Source organism: Bactrocera tryoni, chromosome 3 (assembly GCF_016617805.1).
Source record: "Bactrocera tryoni isolate S06 chromosome 3, CSIRO_BtryS06_freeze2, whole genome shotgun sequence".
Taxonomy (NCBI): Eukaryota; Metazoa; Arthropoda; class Insecta; order Diptera; family Tephritidae; genus Bactrocera; species Bactrocera tryoni.
In genome coordinates, this window is record NC_052501.1 from 35,719,597 (window position 1) to 35,744,818 (window position 25,222).

A 25,222-nucleotide genomic window follows, 5' to 3' on the forward strand; every position below is an offset into this window, starting at 1 on the left:
TATTTATACATAAATATATGAGGTACATATGTACATACATATTGCTTTAGCACTTGCCGGAGGTCTTACCAACACGCTATCGATTACTTCATAACTACCGCGTGTACAAACAAGTATTGAGTAATATAGGGCAATTGTTAGTGCGTGTGCGCAAATCACTTAAGTACACAGCTGGTACTTTCACTAGCAATGATCGGCGTCTTAATCGCACTTGCAGTACACTTAGAAGGGAGTTCTGCGCAGCTTCATTCCATCAGTGACCGTGGTTTACCGCGCAATTCATATCGACCAAATCGCTACGAAGGCAAAGCGTCTTACCACTGCAATATGTCGACCATCTTCGTTACGTTACTGTGTGTATTCTTTGCCATCATCCCAGCTCCATTGTGGGCTGCGTCACGCCATCCATTGCATTCTTTGCGTTCACTCCACTGGCGCCCATCGAAGACGCCCTGCTCCGACTATGAGATGCTGATTATCAACACGCGTTACTGCGTTTCTCGCTGTCCGATCCGCTGCTCAAATGGTAGCTGTTTTGAGGATGGCGTTTGCCCGTGCGCCGACAACTATCAAACGTCGTTCGAAAAGGAGGAGCTTGTATGCGCCACCGAATGTCTGCCCGGTTGTCATACTGCTGGAGGCTTCTGTGCAGCACCCGATTTGTGTCTCTGTAGTCAAGAGGGGTATTATTTTGATGCGGTGGCACGCCGTTGTCGAAAATACCATAGCTTGAGTGATCGTTGTTTCGGGTGAGTGAGTGTTTTACTTATGGTTCGTAATATCAATCTTACCCTATTGAATATCCTGCATTTCACTTCAAGGCGCTGCTTGTATGGAAAGTGTAACGCCAATGGAGAGTGTGTTTGCGCACAAGGATATATCTCTCAAGAGAATCTGTTCGGCCAAATGTGTGCTCCCGTGTGCAAACAGTAAGTAATAAGCCTTATCCGATTGATAAGATATTTATCTGGTACTGAAAATGTTACTGAGTTTAAGGAATGCTACCATAATATAGCAGGAGGTAAAATAATGGAGTTCTTTTGGCAGTTGTCATAATAGTGTGCGGTTTTGATATTAATTCCGACCACCGTAAAAATTTCAAAACTCCTCGTATCTCGGAAGGCTATTGCAAAAAAAAAAATTAATTTATTCTTGAAAATCTATGTCGTCCACCTAAAAATAATCCCTCTTGACCAATACACTTGTGACAACGTTTTTTCCAATGCTCAATACTGTTATAAAAGTCAATTTCTGGAATAGCCTTCAATTCATCAAAGCGATTTGCATTTAATGTCTTCAATTGGCGCAACGGTTTCCCCGGAGCGGTCGTTTGAGTTTGCTGAGTAGGCAGAAGTCACAAGGTGCCAAATCAGGCGAATACGATGGTTGCCGCACGATATTGATTGAAAATTTGGCAAAGAACTCACGAAGAATCAATACAGTAGGCGATGATGCGTTATCGTAGTCCAAAAACCAAGTGTTGTCGGCCCATAATTCCGACCTCTTTTTACGAATGGCTTCGCGCAAATGACGCATAACACTCCAAATCAACATAACTTTGATATTTGACCTGCTTTGACGTGGTTTTTTCGGCTTCGGCTCATCTTTGTCACGATATTCGGCCGATTGATCGTCTGTTTCCGGGTCGTAAGCATGTCGACGTAGTTTTTCGAAAAAATTCAGTGATATTGGAAACAATCAGTGAAAGCGCGATGATCTTTCAAAATAGTTTCCGATATACCAACGATGCCAGTAAGATCTCTGACTGCTAATCGTCTCAAGCACCAATTCCTTTATTTTATTGTGGTGTTGATCATCAATCAAACATACTAGCTCGCGACAAACAATTATCACTGAAGTTGTTGTTGAATACTTTCAGAGCTGGAGTGTTTTCGTCCATCCGGACAACATGACCTAACCAGCGTAGCCGCTGTCTTTTAATTCGCTGAACTATGTCAATGTAGTCGTATATCTCGTACAGCTCATCATTCCATCGAATGGGAATCGGGTTCGCTTTCTCTTGGTGTTGCACGTTCACTGCCATTCAGCAGACTGGAGAAGTGTTCCCTCCATAATTTAAGTATGCTCTGGGCATCGGTGACTAGATCACCTTTGGGGGTTCTACAAGAGTATGCTCCGGTTTTGAAACCTTCTGTAAGCCGCCGCATTTTTTATAGAATTTTCGAGCATTACCCCTGTCGGCCAACTTATCAAGCTCTTCATACTCACGCATTTCGGCCTCTTTCTTCTTCTGTCTACAAATGCGTCTCGCTTCCCTCTTCAACTCTCGGTATCTATCGATCGTAACGTTGCGAGGTAGGCAGCCTGTTTTCTCTCCGCTGCGACACGGCACTCCTCGTCGTACCAGCTGTTCTTTTGCCTTTTCAGAAAACCAAGGGTTTCGTTAGCAGCGGTACGTAAGGAGTTTGAAATGCCGTGCCACAGTTCCCTTTTACCGAGTTGCTGACGAGTGCTCTCAGAGAGCAGGAGTGCAAGCCAAGTAAAAAATCGTTCTGCTGTCTGTAGTGATTGCAGCTTCTCGACGTCGAACCTTCCTTGTGTTTGTTGACGTGCGTTTTTTGCTGCACAGAGGCGGGTGCGAATCTTGGCTGCAACAAGATAGTGGTCCGAGTCGATGTTAGGATCACGGAGCGTACGCACGTCTAGAACACTGGAGACATGTCTTCCGTCTATCACAACATGATCGATTTGGTTGGTGGCTTTTCGATCCGGAGACAGCAAAGTAGCTTGATGTATTTTCTTGTGCTGGAATCTAGTACTACAGATAACCATATTTCGGGCCCCGGCGAAGTCGATCAGCCTCAACCCATTTGGGGATGTTTCGTCGTGGAGGCATTAATTCGTAGTCCTTATTTCGTTTGCCATGGTCGTCATCAAAAGGGGGGTCTCTCATCCTAGGCTTGTTGCTTCCTTTCATTGGGGGTGTTCTTTTACGTGGCGGGTCCCAAACCCAACGCACAACCCTGTGGAGGGGATGTTTCGCCTTCTCACTGTAGCTCGCCTTTAAACGGATGTTCTTAGGCTACCCAGAGGATACTTGGTCAAAGACCGAAAGTCGTGAGCCGCTTGAGTCATATGTAAAAGAATCGTTTCTGGCCACTCCCAAGTGAATGTCGATCAAAGAACTTTCCTCACTTGTGTGAACTTCTACACATTACTCCATCCTCCAGCATATGCTAAATAGTACTAATGATTACTTTGATGAGACATTTGCCACAGATGCCACCAATAGCCTACCAACCTAGAAAAAAAGTATTTCGAATAATGGGTTTTCGCGCGAAGTTTAAATTAAATAGTCTTACTATTTTTTGCTCACAGTAGTATATACATACATACATACATGTAGTATATACAGCTGAACTTACCCTTGCTACTGCGATATCCTGTGGCGATTTGCAGGGGTCGAATCGTTACATCCGTGAACGCATCACTCGTCACGTAAAAGTCTGTATTTCGTATTACGACATACGTGATCGTAACGTTTCTATCGTAATCTGTCATGATGACATACATTAAAAATAATACAAAAATTAATTTATACATATATTTTAGTTTCATTTTCAAATTAAATTTATTAAAGAATACTTTATTCGGTATCTTATCGTTTGGCCGATTGCGGTGAGGCGGTTCGCTACCCTGGTGACTATTTCTTTTGTGTCATCAGAATCGCAATTTTGAGGGTCATAACTTATTTTAAATTTTATGAAAATGTTATGTAATGCCGCACAAACATTAGCAAATCTTCCACTTTTGTGGGATGATACCTTCCTCTCTTGTCATATATCCTAAAATTTTCCACCGTATTTTTAAGATTCCAATGCTTTGTTCGGCACGATTCCGATTACTTTGGCGGAGGGGTAAAAAAATTTTCGTATAAATGGGGTATGTGCGGATAGGGGAGCTTGTCCAGAGAAGGAACATCCAAAAATAACCAATATTTTTTAAAATATTCATGATTAATGGTTCAAAAATGTTTCAGTAAATTTTTTCACGTTTTTCACTCATTTAAATATACACTCTAAACATTAAAATAAGTTCACGTTTCACTTTTATTTTGCTATATTTTACCTAAATTTATCATCTATAAATCACTTAGCACACTCATCGTTGAAAAGGTTAAATTGTTTACAATTATGAGGAAAACGAGCGTTGCCACATCTTCAACAGCAAATATGTAGGATTTTTTACGATTTTTCTTTGTTTGTTTTTTCGCCTGATTCTTTTTTCTTTATTAACTATAAAAAAAATACTTTCCAACATTTTTCAAGTTATAATGGAGTTGTGAATGCTTTTTCCATCTACATATGTTTTTTTTTTGTTTTTTTTTTTTGTTTTTTTTTTTGTTTTATAGTAGGAGAAATCATCGAAAGCCGGAGTGCGAGACTTTAGTCCGCTAAACCTAGCCTACTCCCAACTCTAGACTCTCCCACGGAACCACCTGATTAAAATATTGCTTCGTGGGGGTGATAAGACATTTAAGTCTCTTCTATGGCACGGACTGACGGACGCCTACTCTGGTCTATATGTCTCAATTTTGTCATGATTGAAGCTGCCGCTTCGCTGACAGCTCTCGTCAGTTCTCAGTCCTGGACCAGACCTGGATGAGTGTCGTCAAATTTTCCACCGTAAAACTACCACCGAGTGTAGTTTTAAGTTTTTCCCTTGCACTTGTAAAGCGCGGGCAATAAAAGAAGCAATGCTCAGAGTCTTCACTGGCACTCTATCGAACACGACGGACAATTCGGATAATGATCGAACTGGAATCTGTATAGATAGCTTCTAAAGCATCCATGTCCATTAATATTTGGGTTAGGTGGAAAATCCAGGTCCTAAGTGTCATCTATCAATCCAGGAATGGACATCTGGTATGAGTCTGTAGGTCCATTTCGTCCTTTGAGTGTGGTTCTCCCACCGCTGCCAAATGATGTTCACTACTAGTGTAAAATGATAAAAGATTTCGTAGTTAATAAACCTGCTAAAAGTGTAAAATGTGGATTTATTTAAAAGTTTATAGTTTAATTTAATTAATTTGAAGTGAAAAATGTGAGTAAAGTATGTTCAATGTGGTGAAATAGCTTCTTGAAATGTTCGTTAAGGTCGAATATCTCGTAAACTAAGCGTTTGCGGTCTTTTTTAATCAGGAGGACTTCCTCTTTCCAACGATACCTTCTCATCGCGGTGCCAAAGAAATCGGAATTGCGCCTTTTGTTCAACAATACATCTACAATGAAAATTTTGCTTGCGCTATTGCTACGATCTCTTAGCTATCTTCGTAATATTTTTTTATCCCTAACACTTTCACTAGATAGAGCTCAAGCAAAAAACAAAGTCTGATCCATTTTGACATTTAATTAGCTTTTGTTAGTTTCTTGAAAATTTTGCAACAGTTTTGACGGTTCCACATCCATTGGCACTTAAAAATACGATGCAAAGCAATGTGGAATTTAAAAAATATTGTGAATTGAAAACATCCGTTTGCTATCTTGCTATCGTATGTCATAATGCCAATCACCACTTACGATTATACTCTCGCAACAAAGTTGCTAAGAGTATTATAGTTTTGTTCACATAACGGTTGTTTGTAAGTCCTAAAACTAAAAAGAGTCAGATATAGGGTTATATATACCAAAGTGATCAGGGTGACGAGTAGAGTCGAAATCCGGATGTCTGTCTGTCCGTCCGTCCGTCCGTCCGTCCGTCCGTGCAAGCTGTAACTTGAGTAAAAATTGAGATATCATGATGAAACTTGGTACACGTATTTATTGGCTCCATAAGAAGGTTAAGTTCGAAGATGGGCAAAATCGGCCCACTGCCACGCCCACAAAATGGCCAAAACCGAAAACCTATACAGTGCCATAACTAAGCCATAAATAAAGATATTAAAGTGAAATTTGGCACAAAGGATCGCATTAGGGAGGGGCATATTTGGACGTATTTTTTTGGAAAAGTGGGCATGGCCCCTCCCCCTACCAAGTTTTTTTGTACATATCTCGGAAACTACTATAGCTATGTCAACCAAATTCTATAGAGTCGTTTCTTTCAGGCATTTCCATATACAGTTCAAATTGGAAGAAATCGGATAATAACCTCGCCCACCTCCCATACAAAAGTTATGTTGAAAATCACTAAAAGTGCGTTAACCGACTAACAAAACGTCAGAAACACTAAATTTTACGGAAGAAATGGCAGAAGGAAGCTGCACCCAGGCTTTTTGAAAATTGAAAATGGGCGTGGCCTCGCCCACTTATGGACCAAAAACCATATCTCAGGAACTACTAGACCGATTTCAATGAAATTCGGCACGTATAATATTTCTTAACACCCTGATGACATGTACGAAATATGGGTGAAATCGGTTCACAACCACGCCTTCTTCCAATATAACGCTATTTTGAATTCCATCTGATGCCTTCTCTGTATAATACGATATATACATTAGGAACCAATGATGATAGCGGAATAAATCTTTACAAAAATACGGTATTTGAAAAATATGTAAATGACGTATAATGAAATCTCGATTATCACTTTATCATGCGAGTATAAAATGTTCGGTGACACCCGAACTTAGCCCTTCCTTACTTGTCTTTCGTATGTTTGCCGATCCGTAACGGATGTAACGATTCGACCCCAGTTTTATTTGTGACAAAAAAGTACACGGAAAATTTAAATAAAACGCAAAATATTTAATTAGAAAGTAATCCTCACCAGATATAATACACGTATGCCAACAATTTCTTCGAAATACTTTTCATATGCCCTTTTTGGGATGGCCTTCATTATGTGAATTTCGTTTTAACTCTTCTATAGACGGGTTCAACGGAGCGGCAATTTCAGTTTGGGGAACAAGAAAAAATCACACAGAACCGAATCTGGTGAATACGGTGGTTGGTCGATGGTATTCATAGCGTTTTTGGCTTTAAATTCGGTCACAATCGTGGCTCGATGCGATGGTGTTCTTTCAAAATTCGGTCCATTTTCGACGGATGCTCTCACATAAACGTCTCAATACCACGAATATCTAAAAAAACAATGAGCATCACCTATATCTCCTCTATAATTTCAAGTCCTTAAGTATGGCGGCAATACGCATCACACCCAAGATATCATAAACATGAGCTGAGTCGATAGGTAAGATGTGTTCATTGCTCTTGTATTCACTTCAACTCTTAACGATAATTTTCTTATCGCGCACCTGTACTTCTCAACCGCTTCTTGAGGAATAACAAAATTTTAAAAGTGATTCCTTTGGGATCAAAAGAGTGTAGATGTGAAGTTTCTATGATCGATTTGACTTTTTAATCGACCTGTTGGGCAATTTTGGTGTGATATATTAGTATTAATACACGAATAGTAAATCTTACTTGATATTCGTAATACTAATATTACCGAATCTATTTATAATTTAATTAAATTTCTTTTTATATCGCTTTATAGACATATATATGTATGTACATACATATATATCGACATCAAGTAAAACAAAGTCCTCTTTTGCCATTTCAGAAACTGTGGTAAATATGGTTTTTGCTTTTTACCGAATATGTGCGCTTGTCGAAAGAAAGACTATCACTATGAATATGATGGCGAATGTCATGCGGACTACATACATCTGGAGCAATAATGCGAGTATTAATTAAATAATATTTTATTTTGTCTAATTTAGTGTACGTTAGATTAAAAGCTATGTTTATGTTTAAGTAGAAATAAAGTAGGACGTATATACTTATGTATATAATTTATTACCAATAAATAAAGAGTAGTTGATTATGTGAATTACTCATGGAATGCATAATGTAATATGTGGTAGTCTGAAATTGAAATATAGACAATAAGTGCATATATGTACATATATATGTAAGTATGTATGGAAACATTAATGTTTGTTAATGCTTTCAACAAATTACTCCAGGCACGACCGTAATTGTGTACATCTTATATGTGACCGACAAGTGTCTAGTAAAATGTAGTTAACCAGTATGTTTGAATCCCCGAAACGGACTATAGTACAGTGTAGTAGAAGACCATGATTCCCTCCACTTAGCTTGACCACAATTTGCAATCTTTGAGAAGTTCAACTAACAGTGTCGGACAGAACCCAATAATACATGTACATATGTACGTCAGGTTAGAATATTGTGAGTTCTATTGAATATCTGTGGTTGGCAGAATTGGAGAGTTTTCTATGTGTCATTAGCTTTTAAATAATGTGTGAGTTATTCCATGCAATCTGTTTTGAACGAAAGACATGTATGTATGGTAGAATATTTCCTTCTGTTGCTCTAAGAAAATTCATATATTTTTCGTCTTCTTTACAGGCGTAGACACCATTTACGCGGTTATACCCGAGTTTCCTTTTTTTGCTATTTGGCGCCGATTCGAGATACCACGTGCAGTTCGGTCCTTCTCCACCTGATGTCTTCCTCTTCCTGTGCTTCCTCTGGCGAGTATTTAATCGAAAACCTTCTTAGCTGGAGTGTTTCCCTCCATCCGGACAACATAACGTAGCCAGCCCAGCCGCCGTCTTTTGATTCGCTGAACTATGTCCATGTCGCTGTATATCTCGTACAGCTCAACGTTCCATCAACTGCGATACTCGCCGTTGCCAATGCGCACAGAACCATAAATCTTCCGCAGAACCTTTCTCTCGAACACTCCTAAAGCGGACTCATCAGACGATGTCATTATCCATTATGTCATTATACTTGTAGAGTTTGGTATTTGTTCGTCGAGAGAGGCACCTATTAGCAGGAGTAATTCTGCGTTGGATTTCAAGGATGATATTGTTATTAGTGTTGATGCTGGTTCCAAGATAAACGACATTATCTACGCCTTCAAAGTTACGAAGTGTAATGGATTATAGTCCTGCTTCTGGGTAAGCAGTTACAGTAGTGCTATACTCAATTTCTACACTTGCGTCCTTATTGCGCATCCAGAAAATTTGTGTATTATGCGGTAGCCAATTAGAGTTAGTACCGTTATATGAAGAGTTATCTTAATTTACGGCTGAGTTATGGCCGTTTATATAGTACGTTTTCTATTATTAGTGTTTTTGTGTCTTCCGATTACGCTCATCTACGAACTTATCCTTACTTTTTTTGTCCATAAACACGTGTACAAAATTTCATTAATATATCTCAATTTTTACACAAGTTATCGCATGCACGGATGGACGGCAAGACAGACAGACATTCACTCGGATCCTGATAAATTATTTGTACATAACCCCATATCTATCTCGACCGTTAGATGAACAAAACTTTTATACTCTGCAACAACATCTGTGTTTTTCGGACATTATTTTTCATAAAAATTGAAATCGGAAGAAATAATAAATTAAAAATGTCTCATAAAATATATCTTTAAATTACGTTGGTTCTAAAATATTAATTTTTTGAAGAAGATATACAATACTTTCTAACCTGACTGTACCACATACTCCCATCAGTCGCTCAGTTAGTCAATGAATAGCGCTCACTCATTTCCAAGCACTCACTCATTCGCTCTTACTCACGCTTGATGCCAAGGGAATTTGAGCCCATGATTCGGCCATAAAATCGCTATAAATATTAACACACGCGTTCACTAAGTTACGCACACACTTGCAAACATGTGTATGTTGAGTATCTACACTTGTGCTATAAAAATCACAAAAACAAATATGTTGAAAATTTATAATTAAATTCAAACAAAGAATATTTCGGAAACATGTGTGGACCTCTGACAAGTGGCGGGTCTAAAGAAATGGAAGACAACAAAATGCAAAATGCTTATCATCGTCACAATGACGTCTGTGGCGTCCAATTCGCAAGCGTGCTATGTATGTACATATGTATGTATGTATATGTTAAGTGGTATGCATTTATTTTGCACACTTTAAGGCGTCTAAAAGCGGGGCAAAAACACAGCTATATGAATGTATGTACATATGTTTGTTAATATTACCTTGTTGGGACTGAGTAGGAAATTGGTCAAAACATTTCACAAATGCGTGCAAATAAAGGAAAAGAAATTGCGTATCCAATAAATGGCGAACAATTATTCTTTCGCGGGTCTTGAAATGGAAAATAAAACTTGTTAAATTTGTTCAACTTTCATATCTCAGCTCACGTACTTATGTACATATGTACATACATAACGATGTATGTCTTGTACAGATAAATACATACATGTGTATGCATTTGGATTGATAATATTTTTCGCAATTTTTTGCATTTGCGCTGCTCAGCTCGGTGAGGATTGTAAATGTTTTGGTAAACAAAAAATATTCCGATAAATTGTTTGTTGTTGGCATTTTACACAGCAAAATTGGGAGCGCGCAGGTCAAGATAAAGAGGACACGCGCGGTCTTCGAAATATCTTTATCGACAATTCGACGTTGAACAAGTGCGCGCATAAAAGTACAATAACAAAGCATTAAGATAAATTCGAACTTTTAAACATCATAAATACATGTGTACATTGGCACACATATATACATATATGTATATGTATGTATCCCCGAATGAAGAAGAAGCATAAAATTCAGATTTCCCACGTGTTGTGCTCTCTGCATTGGAAGAGAGCCAGCACTACAGATGCGGTCTTTAAGGCCTATGTATTTAGGCTTGTAACTACTAGAGTACAAAACGCCACTTAAAATGCCCCAGAAGATTTTTCAATGCGGACTACGTGACATATGCTCACTGCTTCTTAAGCATGTCTACAACAACAAGTTTTTAGTATTTATGGAGAACTTTATGACAATAGCATTAGCATACTCGCACTCGCAGTACTTGCTGTTGGGTGTTTTTAAACCAACTCAAAAGAGAGTGTTAATAAACTCACACGCGCCGTTTTTTCATTTCTATAAACATTGCGTTAAATTGTCGGAAATACATAGTCGACTGCTAAGCTCCCTTCGCGATGTTAGCTTCGATTTTTGTAACAACTGTCTAAAAGCTGTTTTTTTTTAGAATAGTACGTAAAATAATAAATTATTAATACTCACTTTGCTTACGAATTCCACTTGATAACTCTGTTTTAGTAGTAGTTGTAAAGTTAACGATCTCTTCTGTTTTGTATCTGACCCCTAATAGTGAACAGCAATAACATCCTATACTCACTATAAAATCAGGCGATTGGAGTTTTGATCTCCGATTGAGTATTTTGATTTTTTCTAGTCTAGCTTTATTAAGGTAATATTTTTGGAAACTTAATAGTTCTTTTGCTATTTAGATTAGAGACTTTATTCACCAAAACACTATCATCAATAACGGGGTTTTTTATCTTGAGCTGTAAGTAGTGAATCTAACCCGACTCTTTTTATTTTTCTGGCTCTCTTAGCCAAATGCTCAAATCATTCGACAGCGTAGGTGAATAAAATTGATTTTGATCGTCCAGTTTGTACGGCATATTAGTCCCAAATCGGTAGTTCAGGTGCTGTTGAGAAAAGGACATGTGTAAAATTCGATATCTCGAATACTGACGGACTAGTTCGCGTATATGCTGATGCGCATGGCTATATCGGCTCAGCTGGTCACCCCGATCATTAACACATGGATATGTATTTTATAGAGCCTCCTACGTATCCTTTTGGGTGTGACAAACGTCGTGCCAAGCTTAAAATAATCTGTTCAACCGCTCAGTTAAGGTAAGAGGGATGCTATGGCGCTCAAAACTTTAAACTAAAGTAAAATTTAAAGACTGATTGCTGTTACTCAAACAGCCAACTATAGCGCACGTAGCTAAAAGTTGACAATAGCAAGCCGGTTCGCTCTTATTGAGCGAGTTTTTATAGCACATATGTAAATGTAGGTATGTGCATTTTTCTGAGGCCTGTTATCAGATAGCTATTGCTGTTGTTGTTTGTATTATTTTATTTACTTTGTGTATTTCTTGTTATTATTGCTTTTATTTTTATGCTTGATTTCCAATTTGTTGACTATTGTTGTTGCTGTTGCCGGCGGCGGCTTGCGTGGTGGCAGTCTAGTTCTTGGCGTTATTACCTTAATAAGTTTAAAAATATTTCATTTGCATACATACATACATATGTATGTCCATGAATACAAATGTTGATGTATGTGTGCATTGAATTGTTGCGATCTCCAACCGCCGCCTTCCATTTGGACAACCAGTTGGTTGGTTGAACCAGCCAGCTCGCAATGACTCCTGCAGCCGCTACGTGCGATTCTGAATTTCAGTTGAAGTTTTGCTCTTCACCGATTCGCATCGTCTGCCATCTCCACTGCAGCTCATTCATTTCGTCGTTCGAGTGCATTTCCATTGCCGCTTAATTTCAGTCCGTTGGCCATTAAAAAGATATTCTGCAACAGAACAACAACAACCTCTTTAAATTTGTAAAATACAACAACAAGAGCAAATTAATTATCGGAAATTTATTGTTGGAACAACTCGTTCACGATTTTAACGATTTTAAAGGGTTAACAGCCAGACTGACAGCAGCATTTCTTTCAGCATTTTTTTTGCTGAATTTGTAATTTCGTGTATTTCCAAAACTGTACGAGTAATTATAGCAAAAACAACAACAATGACCAACATCAGGGTAAGTGAAGGGAGCATTTAAAAAAACTTGAATAAATAAGTGAAACGTCGCAAAATGGCGAAGTTAATTTTTATGTACATATATCTGCTTCTTCAATTTTTTAATTTTATTGAGAAATGTTTTAGGTAAATAACTGCAGCTAATTATAGCTTAAGGTAAAATTGAAATAAAATGAAAACTATGGAAACTTTAACGTCACTGCCTTAGCGCTTCCCATAGTTCGTGACGAGCCTTCTTTAGATTCGCAAATATACATACATCCACATACACACACTCTCAGCCTTGCAGTGCAAGTGAAGTGAATTGTAAAGTGCCTTGTGACTTTTCTCTACACCCGCCCAGCGCAGACATTTGTTGACTTTACATTTATAAGTAAATAAGCTGTGTCTATTATCTACATTGTAATTCTCAGTGCTTTAGGCTGGCGGACAGTCAAAAGCCGCATGGAGCTAGCAAGTTGTTACGTAAGCAGCCAAGAAAAAGAATATTCATAGTGATAGCAGTGCGCTACGGACGGATTTTGTTAAGAATAAATAAATTTGTGCCTTAAAATTTTAAAATTTTACATTTTACAGCAAAACATGTAAATTTAATTTTTATGTGCATACATACATATGTTTTCGTTTTTGGTCTTTGCCGTGGTGTCAGGTGACACTTAGCCGCCCCTATATTGAATTGCACGCCATAATTCAATGTTATTGCTCATTCATTGTGGATGTTTCCTTATAAGTGGGTATGTTCCCTTAATTAAATATTGCAATTACTTACATGTGCATATTATTAACTCGCAATTCTGTGACAAACATACATACATACTTATGTACATATGTATACTTTTCATGCACTTGAGTACAAATGCAGTTCGTGTTTCACGCATTTGATCTGTTATGTTAAAAATATCGCATGACATAAATTTGTAGCGCTTGCAGTTTTCGCTTGTGCAACAATCAGACACGCACAAATACAACAATCAGACACTTGTGCACATTTAAAACGATTTTAGTTTATATACATATGTAAGTAGTATATTTACACTTGTAAATCAAACTTATCTGCATAGGCTAGAAATGTTTATTTAAATTTCCAAGTATATTCCGGCAGACATCAATTAGATAAGTGTATTGGCGATGAATTGATATGAAATCAACTGGAGATAAACTTGCAATGATTTTTATTGCTAATAGTACTTGAATGCGTCTTTACATTATCTACTAATAGAAATAGAATTTATGTTTTTGAAAAATCTTTAGTCACAAGGAGAAATCTTTAGTTATAAGGAGAATTGTTATAAAAGAAACGTGTGTTAAAAGCAGTGCAGTCGCGTGCTTCTCGAAATTCTCCCTCGTACGTTTGTCGCCATCAAGCCGATTGCCACGACTACAGTATGCACTATGTCTACGTCTGTCAATTCGATTACATCATTTTACTGTAAATGATAATTTTTATTACTATTATCTATCATTCATAAATATGAAAGTCGTAAGGCTCATTTTGTGGTATTAGTAAAAGCAAGATAGTAGAATCAAATAATGCCGCTTAAAACATAAATTAATAAACTAAACAAAAATAAAATTAAATAAGAAAAAAAACAAACGTTAACGGCCAATACGCAGCAGTAATACAATAAATTTCTTTGCATGGCTTCTTGGACAATAATCTGTGCCAAATTCCGCTGGATATCCCGTGAAAGCTAAAACTTATAGTAGTCCGATATCGTTGGTTCCGACAAGTGAGCAGTTTCTTGGGGAGAACAAAACGTTTCGAAATTTCAAATCGATATCTCAAAAAGTGTGCCAATATACAGACGGACGGACATGACTAAATTTACTCAGCTCATTACAATGATCATTTATGTACTTATACTACATATGTATATACATACATACATATTTTACTCGATCTCTGTTTCGTTTCGAAATTCAGAAAAAACAAGTAAATGAAATATAATAATAGTCCCTCTCGCATACCTTCCATTGTGATCCGCATTCTGCTCTTAATAAAGGGAAAAGTTGTCATTTAGTTTTCAGCGCTGCTTATCTTTAGGTAAAAGTGTTAAATTCCTTCGGAGAAACTCGGTTATTTCAATGCATTCCCAAAGTAATATATTTTAGTCGTGTGTACACATACAACATAAAAGGAAGGTTGTCCTCATCAACCATTTTTCCTCAGTTTTTGTTAAAAATTTTCCCCTACTGTTGCGCTACGTTCGCTCACGGTACAACGCAAGCGGCTTAGGTGATGAATAGCATTCGATTCACAGATACACATGCATATGTATAGCATGTATATACCTATATACTTGCATTACCTGCTGGTTTACATGTTTTTGCAATAAATTAGTGTTGCATTTACCTGTCTACTAAGATAATTCATAGTCATGCTTGTACAGTGGTGATCACACAAATAGCACACTTAATGACCCAAAAGAGAAGTTTAATATATTTTCATAAAAAAAAAAATTATGCACAACTTTTTCCATATATGTACTACATATATGTATGAAGAATGCAAGTTTTCAATTTATCTATACTTCATTTCATAGTATTAACTTCATTGAACAAGTATCCAAACTAATCTTAGATAATTAAAATCTTTATGATAATTTTTGTTTTTAGTGCCTGGTCATGATCTCTTTTATAAGAAATATTTACAAAAAAAATCTACAATCATCGGTTCACAAAATTAAATTTAAAAGAAGCTAACTTATTTATTATCTTCTCTCATACGAGGCTGGTTATACCTATTCACTGGGGGTGTTTTTTTACGTTGCGGGTCCCAAACCCAGCGCACAACCCTACGTAGGGGATGTTCCGCCTTCTCACTTCAGCTCGCCTTCAAATGGATGTTCTTAGGCTACCCAGAGGATACTTGGTCAAAGACCGGAAGTAGTGAGCTGCTTGAGCCATGTGTAAAAGAATCGTTCCTGCCACTCCCAAGTGAATGACGATCAGAGAACTTTCCTCACTTGCGTGAACTTCTACACATGACTCCATCCTCCATTTATTATCACTTAAACTAAAAATAGTGGCAGAGCGATAGCGGAAAATCAACTTTTAACAAAATAGTTGAAGTTGCATAGATAGATAAATGTATAAAAAAATAAATCTTTTATGATCAATCTTTTTTAAAATCTTAAAGTTATGAAATTTACTGTTAAAAACACGCTAGAACCATATTTAGCAATTTGCATTTCACCATGCTGAATTTTCCAAAATATAATATCATTGATAAATTTTAAAATAAGCCAATGTGTATTTACATACATATGTATGTTACATTTCTTTGCTTCGGTGGTTTCATTGTACTTGTACGAAGATCTTCCGATTTATCGAAAACGAATACATATGTATAATATATGGATAGGAAAAACTTGTTTATTCGGTTTTAGTTTTTGTTATGTTTTTTAAGGGGCGCGTCGCGAAATAAATAAACGCACTTGAAGACATGAGAAACGATAGCTTTTAATGCCAAAAGCAACATACGAGTGTGTCCGTATTCGTATTGCATGGATGTATTTATGTATGAATATGTTACGTGCATGAATGTGACGAATTTCCAAAACATATTTGCTTGTACGTATAGTATGTCCAACCAAATATACAGTTCTCTATAAATGAGCACACAAAGTACTTAATTTTCAGTATTATCTTTATATAAAAAGACTCTAAAAGGTACAGTGTAAACATTAAGTGTGTTCGTTGCAGATCATCCAGTGATGTTCCATCTACACTGGATAAAATGCTGGTCATTATACAAAATACATAGAACAATAGGGCAAATGGAGAGCAAGTTTTTCTGCGATCAAAAACTGAGATTTTGCTAAAAAAATATTGTCATAAAACAAGTAAACAAAAAAAAAAAAAGATTTTCAAAGAAAACTGCTTAAAATTTGTATAATTAAAACTTGATTTCTATTGGGTGTTGGGATTGTCATATTGAACACTCACACTTTTAAGATTCTTGATGTCATAAAAATTCGTAATAATGTTTGTACACACTGAATTTGTTTGACATTGAGCGGAAATGGAAACCTAATTATGTTCTTAGTATGTATTGTAAGGTTATCTCAAACTAAATTGGCAAGCGAAAGCAAAATAGAAATAATAAAATTATGATAAGATTAAAAAGCTACTGTATACTCGAAGCTGTTCGAACTCGAAGCTAAATCGGATAAGAGCTCCGCATGTAAAAGAAGAGATTAGATAAAATAAAGATTACTATGTTTTAAAGAAGAAAAACTTCTCCAGAATTTTGTTCATTTTGAGAAACGATTTGTTCAGCCGAGCGTTTGTTCCCATACATGTTCATATACATACATATATATGTACCTTGTACATCAAACTGAGTAAAACAAAGTAATGAATTCCAGGTTAAAATATAGTTTAATTATAAAATACCGATAAGTTCAGAAATTATCATAGAGAAGGTTGAACTGAACTGGGTCCGTTTTATGTGATATTACAAAATATAGGTACCAGTACATAGTTAGAGTCTGGACATCGGGGGCAAAATTCATACTATCTTTTCATCAATACTTGCTTCCTTATTTGCGACAAAGAGCTATCTTAGTTCTTAGATCTGATATTAATTAGAGTAAAATACGATTATGAATTCCGTATGAGGGGCCACAATATTCAATATTTTATGAAGATTTCTTCGAAAACTGTTAGCCTTTAGAACAAAGCTATAGAAATTAATTATAGGACACTACATTTTTCACTATATCAGAAACAGCCAGAGTACGTATGAGTACCTTTGAGTACCTATTCTGAACAAGAACGACATTGAATGAGAGTTCGAGATTACTAACTGTATGAGTTTTATTTTTAGAATCTCATTCAATCACATAAGAAACTGAAAATTTTGCATATTACACAGTCAGATACATAGATTTTTAGTTTTAGGTTAGAACTTCGAGAATTACATGACTTGTTAAATTTAGTCTAGGTTTTGGTTCACATTCTTTTTATGTAGTACATACATACATATGTATGTGTGAATTCAATTCCATTCGATTTTAAATGAACCTACATATGCATATATAAATACATGTGTATGTATATTCAGCATGATTAAGCACTAGCTTTGCAGTCGGTTTTAACTCAGTTTTTATATTGTTTGCGTAATCAATGTGATTACGTCTGATTTAAAAATCTTCGAGTCAACTAATTAGCGATCATTAATGTGTCATTTCTAGCGACAATGTTCATATTTAGACTACTGCTGAACAAACATTCCTAGTTCTTTGCTAGGGATGTCAGTTTTAGTCTCACTAAAAAATTCGTAGGATGTTAAGATTTAGAACCTCAGTACGGTGCAAAAACTTCCATGAAGGTATTTAGGTACATATATTTTATGTGGGAAGCTATACAACAGGCATTGGAAAATTGTATACATACATTTATGGTATAACAAAAAAAGTTGGAAAATAATTCAATACTTGCTATTCTAAGAAATCATATTTTGTGTCTTATTAACTTATCCTTTGATATATTCACTTAGTTTCTTTAGTTTGCTTCGAGTCCGAAATATATTTGTTAAAATGAATCTATTTTACTGAAATGAGATATGTGTGATATTAACTTAAACAAATGGGCAAAATCTAATATATTGGGTATATGAGGTAAATATCACCTAGAATATTGGAAATTAGTATATTTGAGGTATGAGGTTTAGACCAATGTCTACAGCGATTCCATTCATATTCATCGCTAAACCACATTATTTTCAAGAAAATTTCATTAAAATATCACACATATCAAACAAGAAAGTCCGAAAACATTATATCGGGTATATTTAGGCTAAAAGAATGTAAGGACTGATTGCACTTGCAACGTTTGGCATTACTCAGAACATGTTTCTACATGATTCAATTTGTGAAGAATATTTGAGCATAAGGTTTGGCGTATTCCGGAATGACGAATACTATAATAAGTATGAAGCATAAGGGAGCTGGGATTGTACATAGACCAATTCATTCATTTTCGTCATTAAGATATAGTATATCCAGAATTATTAACAGGTATATACGGCCAATAGATATATAATACATATAAAGCCAAACGGAAATTTGAAATTCTTATTTTATACAATTTATGCGGGCTAAAGGTAATATTAATCCGTGGAAACGGATCCTCCGTGGAAATTTAGCCGAGTTGAGCATTCGTTTGACATTCGCTATGAGAACGACTTTTTTATTTCTTTTATATGCTCTTTTCTTCCAAAAGTAATAAAATACTTCTGCAATCAGTTTAATTTGTACTAATTCTTCTATGTATTTGCGACTTTAAGAGCGATCGGCGTTCTCACATATATGTTAATTTGAGATATTTATATAAAAGATAAATATTGGGAACCCCAATGTTGATAATCAAATAATCAAACAAAGAAATTTAATACTATTTTATTACTGTTTACGCTAGGGCTCTTAAAATTATACGAATAACTTGAAAACCGATTATACGAATATTCGGTTTGTAACTGTTCGTATGAATATTAACCGATTCGTTCCACTGCGACTATTCGAATATTCGTTAACTGCTGCGAGTATTTAAATACATGAAATTTGTTTGAAATCCAAGCAGCTTTTGATTTTTGCTTGTTTTAAATTTGTAAAATTTCCTATTGTACGCAAAAGAGGTAAAACTTTTTTATTTATATTTCGCGCGAAACCCGTCGTCGTTTTTTTCAAGGTTAGTATGACTGTCAGTGACATCCGTTAAAAATGTCGCATCAAAATAATTTTGTTTTTTTGCTGAAAACAGCGTCGCGTTAACGTCTGTGAAACAATGCTTTCCGACTAACAGGATGTCATGAAACTTATTATTATTGGCGAAAAGCCTTGGATCTATGCTTGTGACCTGGAATTAGACGACACAAAAACGAAAACACGTCAAAAGTAGGTGAAAATTCAAAGTTATGTTGAAAGTTTTCTATCGAGGTGTGGAGCACTCCGAATAACTTCCGACCTACCAAACCGTCAACAAGTATCTAGTACCATTTGAGTGTATATATTCGTAAAAATAGGCCGGAATTATGGGTCGACAACTCTTGGTTTTACACCACCATAATGTACCGTCGCTTACTGCATTGATTCTTCGTGTGACTTCTGACTATTCAGCAAACTCCGACCGCTCCGGGAAACCGTTTTGAGTCAATTCAAGTTATTAAACATGAATCGCTGCGCATTGAAGGCTAATCCGGATTGACTTTTGCAACTGTTTCGAGGAATGGAGAAAACGTTGGCACCAGTGTATTGAGGTCAAGGGGGATTGCTTTGAGGGCAACCATAGATTTTGAAGAATGATTAAGAATCTTAAAATTATAAAAAAGGCCTTACTATTTTCTGCTCACAGCAGTATGCTGAGAGTTTCTATACACTTACATATATGCGCAGAAAGAAATTATATAAGTTAAATACTTAGTGTTCGAATATTCGACAACGAACGGTTAGTCGACGACTTATGACTATCCGGATAGTGAATATAATTATTCGAATAATGCCCTATCTGGTTAATCCGATTAGTCGATTAGTCGAATACCAAGAGCTCTAGTATATACAGCAAAAACAAAAGTTTTATTATTTACATGCACTCGTAAATGGAAGTTATTTATTTGTTAATTTTTTATTTATAGAAAGCTGCTTCTTCTCTGCAAAAGCTCTTTGTTTGCGGCGCCCTGAAATATGGCCAACCTGGTCACTCCATTCTCGCAAATTCTGGCAATGGTTATGCGAAATTCTGGTGCCGCGCCACAACCACCGAAAAACTGCCGCTTGTGATAGCCACACGTTATAATATCCCCTTTCTGCTGAACAAACCTGGTGTTGGTAACTACGTGTTGGGTGAGATTTATGAGGTGGATGACAAGATGCTGACATCACTGGATAACTTGGAAGATTGCCAAGATGTGTTCACACGGGAGGTGCATGACATGAACATCGGGGTTGGTGAAGGGTAAGTTGGTGGAGAATTCTCAAATATTTAGATTTTTACAATTTTTCTCATTTCTCTCTCTCTGATCTCTCCTCAGCACCGTGCCCTGTTGGGTGTATTTACTGCAAAAGTATCCCGAAAAGCTGCTCTCTCTGGAATATTTGTCAAGTTATCAAAATAGTGCTGCTCACCCCTATGTCATGCGTAATCGTCGCACACACAAGCATCCACCTCAAGAGGACCTTGCCTACACTGCTGCCTAAATTCTTCCCAACCCTAGTATAGTGGTAGTCATTGACCTATTTACTACCAGGCGATAGATAATTGGTCAACTGTGTGATTAGCATTTACTTACTGTGAACTTGTATTGAATGGAAGGCTTGCACTGTTTCCTCGGTTTCAGTTATGAGAAATGGAGTGCGGCTTATAAAAATTCTAATGTCGATATTAGCTGAACTATTGTAGACTTTAAATATAGACATATAACATATACATACATACATACATATATACTTTTATGTTTAATCAATATCTGATCTTTATAATATTGCCTAAAACCAACTTGTAATGGATTTTTTGAGAAAGCATAATAATGTCAATTAGTGCGTGTTATAAATCAGTAATTTTAAGAATTTTTGTGAATAAAACATTTGATAAGAAAGCCTGTATGTATAAATTATTCCTAATTAATCTCGTTCCTTGTGACATTTACAAGGTGATTCTAAATAGTCTCCATTTTGTGTTTGTGTTTTTTCACCTAACGTTTATACGTATTACCTAAAACGAATCGAGTTAGATATAGGGTTATGTATATCACGATGTTAAGGATGACAAGACGAGTTGAAATCCGGGTGAGTGCCTGCCTGTTCGTCCGTCTGTCTAAAAATTGAGATATCTTGATGAAACTTGGCGTGCAGGTTCCTTGGTACAAAAAAATTACGAGTTTGTAGATGGACGTAATCGGACCACTACCACGCTCACAAAACGTCGTTAACCGAAAACCTATAAAGTGCCATAAGTAAGCACTAAATTAAGGGGGTATTCTACTCTAGAATTTTGAAAAATTCGATTTTTTTTCATATATTTAAAGTTTAGACACTTAAGAAAATATCCTCCAAAGGATTTTTAAAAATTAAAATTATTTTAAGAGCTACAGTTACTTTAGTGACGCAGTACTCTAGCCCGGTTCTAGGCCGTACTCGAATTTTTTAAACGCGTTTTTCTCGAAACTACGTTTTTCCACACGGTACCGGTATTTATCTCCAAGTTCTATAGCAACTGATTTATTTGAAATTTTTGTGAACCTTCCTTATATAACTCTTTATCGTTCCTATAAGCATCGTTAATAAAATTTTTGTTTTAATATTTTAAAAATTCAGGACTTTCAAAAAAAAACGTAAAAAATGATTTTTACTTTCAGGCAGTCGCCATTTATCAAAAAAAAATTTTCCGTGTTCCCTGAGGTAACTGATTAAGAATTTCTTTTGATTTTTTTTTCAGACCACCAGGAGAGTCAGGATCAATGTCAACAGGATGCGCCATTTTTTTTTACACCTGATATCAAATTTGATCGTAATTTCTTCACGGTTTCATGTTTTAATATAAAGGTTTCCTAAATTGTTCCAGAATCATATGATTTCGACTTGAGGTAAATTCGGTAGTGGTGATGCACAAGGTCACTTTTGCATGCGCATTTCTGTATCACACTTATGGGTTAAAGTTTCGCGCTGCCATATGTAAGCAACAAGAGTTGATGGTCTAATAAAATGGAAATATTTAAAATAAGTAGTCACAGCAAAGGCAGAAAATAAGCCAAATGCTACAAAGATTTTTTTAATATCATCAATTTAAATGCATGTGCTCTTAAATATGTGTATAAATGTTCCCGTTCACTTCAACTATTGCGGAAACAATTTGTGACAGTTTTTGTAATTATTTACCTACGGGCACGCTTTGTTGCTCCTCAATCACTTGTTATCAATTTACTCCAATCGCTCAGATAACTTTTATTAGCTAGTTAATACATACCTGATCAGTACGTTAGTGACGTTATGCCTGCAAAAATGTCTGGCAATTTAATAAAAGTATTCGTCTACGGGACTCTCAAACGGGGTGAGCCTAATCACCATTGGCTAACGCGGTCCGAAAATGGCCACTCACGTTTTCTGTGTGAAGCGCAAACGGTAGTAAAGTTTCCACTCGTCATAGGCACACGCTACAACATTCCGTTTTTACTCAACAAACCTGGAGTTGGTCATAATGTTCATGGGGAAGTGTATGAGGTAGACGACACAATGTTTGCAAATCTAGATCTGCTGGAAGATTACCCCAATTACTATGACCGAGAAATACAGCAAATAAAAACTGAGAATAATGAGTAAGTACTTATTTCCAAAGTATTAACTAAAAATAAATAAAACTGTTTATATTGCAGACATATTGATTGTTGGCTGTATTTGATCAAACAATTTCCGGAGAAGTTATTGTCCAAGCGTTACCTAGAAAAGTATAATAACTCAGAGGCACTTCCGTACTGCGAAAGGTCAGAAAGGTTGCCTGAAGTAAAAGCTAAAGACGATATGACCTATTGAGTTATAATTGTTGCATTCGATTTTTTATATTTTTTATTTTATGGATGACAACTATATTAATATGATTATATTTTATAGACTTGGTCAATAGATTTCATTCATTACTAATGCTGTACTTGATATTTGCAGTTATTTGGACAGCTCCAAGCAAGATATGTATGTACAGGATGAGTTGAATCACGTTAAAGATGAGACCAAATGAAAATGTGATAGATAAAAAGTTATATAAAAAAAAATAGAACAATTATTTGTTAGCAGTTGACTTCATTTATATTTTATTTCATTTCTTTTTATAGTATTCCCTTATTTACTTATTATAGAATTTTGGGAATTGTTTGGTTGTTGGATACTAATCTGTCCCTACCACTATTTAAATATAATTTCTATTGTGAAGCGGCAGTTTTCGGACAATTATGAAAAGTGGCGGCAGGTACCACAATTCCGTACTCCAATTTAAAAAGTATAAAAAGTGCGAAAATAAACCACTCTGAGAAAGTTACAAAAAAATATAGATACAAAGCGTACAATACATACAATACAGACCGACTTCTAAACCCTGTTCTTCAGAAAACATATAGCAAAAAAAAATAATAATCCAAATAGAAGTGACACTTAATTGGCGGCCTTCGCTTTCTAGCTGTCATCCTCGTCCAGCGACTGGAATCGATTCGCCATGGTAACGGGCGCCAAAACAGGTTCATGGATGCGCTGCACCCTACCTCCGTGTCGAACCTCTTCAAAAGCTGGTTCATTCTTTTTCTTGCGTTGTTCTTCAGGGCGAGCAGCACTCAACGAGGGGAAGTATTCTGCATTTGTAATATCGGGCGCCGCACGGTTACGAGGCTTTAGACGTGGTCCAGGCGCCGCTCCAGCTTGCTAAACACATAATGGCAAAGTAAATAGGTGAATATTTGTAAACAAAGTATTTTTAAATAATTGACGTGGCAAATATTAACATAAATATTGCAATTATATCTTTTAACTTACAGCAGCTCGCAATGCAGGTGATATATAAAGTTTTGACGTGGGTTTTTCAATCTCCATTGGAATTTGAGTCACCTCTTCGGCGGGAACAACCTTTCTCCAAGGACCGCCTCCACTACGTTTCGAGGAATTAGTTTCAGGATTGACATTGCCATCACTGTCCACATCATCTTCTTCACCTTCTCCTTGGCTTTCATCTTCATCATCATTCAAAGTCAATTGACCGATTTTGAGACCAGTATAATCTTTTCGCTGTTCTTGCTCAAAATCATCCCATTCCTCTTCAGGCGCCTACAAATAAAGAAGAACTTTTATAGTATTTATACGCTAATATATTTGTATTCGTTACTTACCTGCTCCACTACTTCAGTTGGCTCCTCAACAGCACCAGACGTGATTGTTGGTGCAGGTATGGTTGGTTCTACCTTTTTTGACTTGGCGGTCGTTGCTGCCTCCTTTTCTAGATTTTTTACTAACTCCTCAGCAGTTAAAAACTTGGGCTTGGCCTTGGACTTTTTCTTGTCCTTTTTAGCAAAAAAATCGTCCAAATCCGCCATTATGTTGTTTTCGTGCACTTGCAAACGCCAAAGCAGTCGCTGCCTCCGTCAACTGTATACAATTTAATGAAATTCAAAAATAAAGTTCACTCAACGATATATTTTGCAAAACAGCATGCGTGCTATGCATTGCTTACCACTTGCGACCTTACAAAAGAAGGAATTTGCTTTGAAGTTGACATCTACCAAACACAACGAGTCAACTCGAAACGATTTGGCGAAAGTAACGAGTAGCGAGTGGATAAATATACACAGTATTGCATTTTGTAAGACTTATGAGAACTAAAGAAAATATTAAGGTGATCTGAAATTTTTTCATTGATATATCTTAAAATACTGAGTTAACAACTAAAAATTAAGATTTTAAATATTTACTTTTTTAAGAATTACCTTTATATAAGTCTGTATAAGAGTTGTTTAGTACTCTTAAGAATTGATATGATAAATAGTATTGTTTGACTTGTAGATCAAACTGTTTGATTTGTATGATCAAACGTTAAAACTTAAATAAGATTCTTTAGATGTTGCTGTTGTTGTTGTTGTAAATCGTTCCCACGACAGTCGGGTCTACGTAACCGGAACGGACCCGGG

The 25,222-nt window shown here is 36.2% G+C and overlaps 4 protein-coding genes across 8 annotated transcripts in view; 3 read left to right on the forward strand and 1 right to left on the reverse strand.

The window, feature by feature from the left end:
• The window catches only part of LOC120770362 (wnt inhibitory factor 1), a 27,697-nt gene continuing 2,475 nt past the window's right edge, over window positions 1-25,222 (forward strand). For 2 of the 3 annotated variants that reach the window (XM_040097774.1, XM_040097773.1), the window contains exons 1-2: window positions 1-749; window positions 822-929. In XM_040097774.1, coding sequence (XP_039953708.1) covers window positions 190-749; window positions 822-929 — 668 coding nt within the window. In that variant the 5' untranslated portion in view covers window positions 1-189. Of the gene's footprint in view, window positions 750-821; window positions 930-7,527; window positions 7,651-8,339; window positions 8,567-25,222 lie in introns of those variants that run through there. The other variant, XM_040097772.1, reaches the window with a different exon arrangement.
• On the forward strand, window positions 12,192-20,993 carry LOC120770370 (troponin C-akin-1 protein-like). Of its 2 annotated transcripts, none has more exons than XM_040097786.1 (3): window positions 12,192-12,565; window positions 20,201-20,520; window positions 20,597-20,993. In XM_040097786.1, exons 1-3 carry the CDS (start codon window positions 12,551-12,553, stop codon window positions 20,760-20,762), a joined length of 501 nt encoding a protein of 166 aa, XP_039953720.1. In that variant the 5' UTR covers window positions 12,192-12,550; the 3' UTR covers window positions 20,763-20,993. The 2 variants fall into 2 exon arrangements, with proteins under 2 accessions (XP_039953720.1, XP_039953719.1); XM_040097785.1 differs by lacking the exon at window positions 12,192-12,565 and adding an exon at window positions 13,266-13,298.
• Window positions 22,298-23,352, forward strand: LOC120770368 (putative gamma-glutamylcyclotransferase CG2811). The gene is made up of 3 exons (XM_040097784.1): window positions 22,298-22,876; window positions 22,934-23,041; window positions 23,220-23,352. The coding sequence occupies exons 1-3, from the start codon at window positions 22,551-22,553 to the stop codon at window positions 23,290-23,292; spliced, it is 507 nt and encodes a 168-aa protein (XP_039953718.1). The 5' UTR covers window positions 22,298-22,550; the 3' UTR covers window positions 23,293-23,352.
• Window positions 23,512-24,833, reverse strand: LOC120770365 (protein CDV3 homolog). Of its 2 annotated transcripts, XM_040097778.1 has the most exons (4): window positions 24,769-24,833; window positions 24,428-24,683; window positions 24,078-24,365; window positions 23,512-23,966 (listed from the first exon to the last, which is right to left on the reverse strand). In XM_040097778.1, the coding sequence occupies exons 2-4, from the start codon at window positions 24,629-24,631 to the stop codon at window positions 23,724-23,726; spliced, it is 735 nt and encodes a 244-aa protein (XP_039953712.1). In that variant the 5' UTR covers window positions 24,632-24,683; window positions 24,769-24,833; the 3' UTR covers window positions 23,512-23,723. The 2 variants fall into 2 exon arrangements, with proteins under 2 accessions (XP_039953712.1, XP_039953713.1); XM_040097779.1 differs by lacking the exon at window positions 24,769-24,833 and having other exon boundaries at window positions 24,428-24,737.

Bases quoted from the DNA above. Each gene is read 5' to 3' on its own strand.
- LOC120770368 (XM_040097784.1), top strand. From the start codon at position 22,551: ATGCCTGCAAAAATGTCTGGCAATTTAATAAAAGTATTCGTCTACGGG. The intron at 22,877-22,933 runs GTAAGTACTTAT...TTTATATTGCAG, and splicing joins ATAAAAACTGAGAATAATGA to ACATATTGATTGTTGGCTGT. The intron at 23,042-23,219 runs GTCAGAAAGGTT...TGATATTTGCAG, and splicing joins GCACTTCCGTACTGCGAAAG to TTATTTGGACAGCTCCAAGC.
- LOC120770365 (XM_040097778.1), bottom strand. From the start codon at position 24,631: ATGGCGGATTTGGACGATTTTTTTGCTAAAAAGGACAAGAAAAAGTCC. The intron at 24,366-24,427 runs GTAAGTAACGAA...CTTTATTTGTAG, and splicing joins CAACTGAAGTAGTGGAGCAG to GCGCCTGAAGAGGAATGGGA. The intron at 23,967-24,077 runs GTAAGTTAAAAG...TTATGTGTTTAG, and splicing joins CACCTGCATTGCGAGCTGCT to CAAGCTGGAGCGGCGCCTGG.
- LOC120770370 (XM_040097785.1), top strand. The intron at 20,521-20,596 runs GTAAGTTGGTGG...ATCTCTCCTCAG, and splicing joins AACATCGGGGTTGGTGAAGG to CACCGTGCCCTGTTGGGTGT.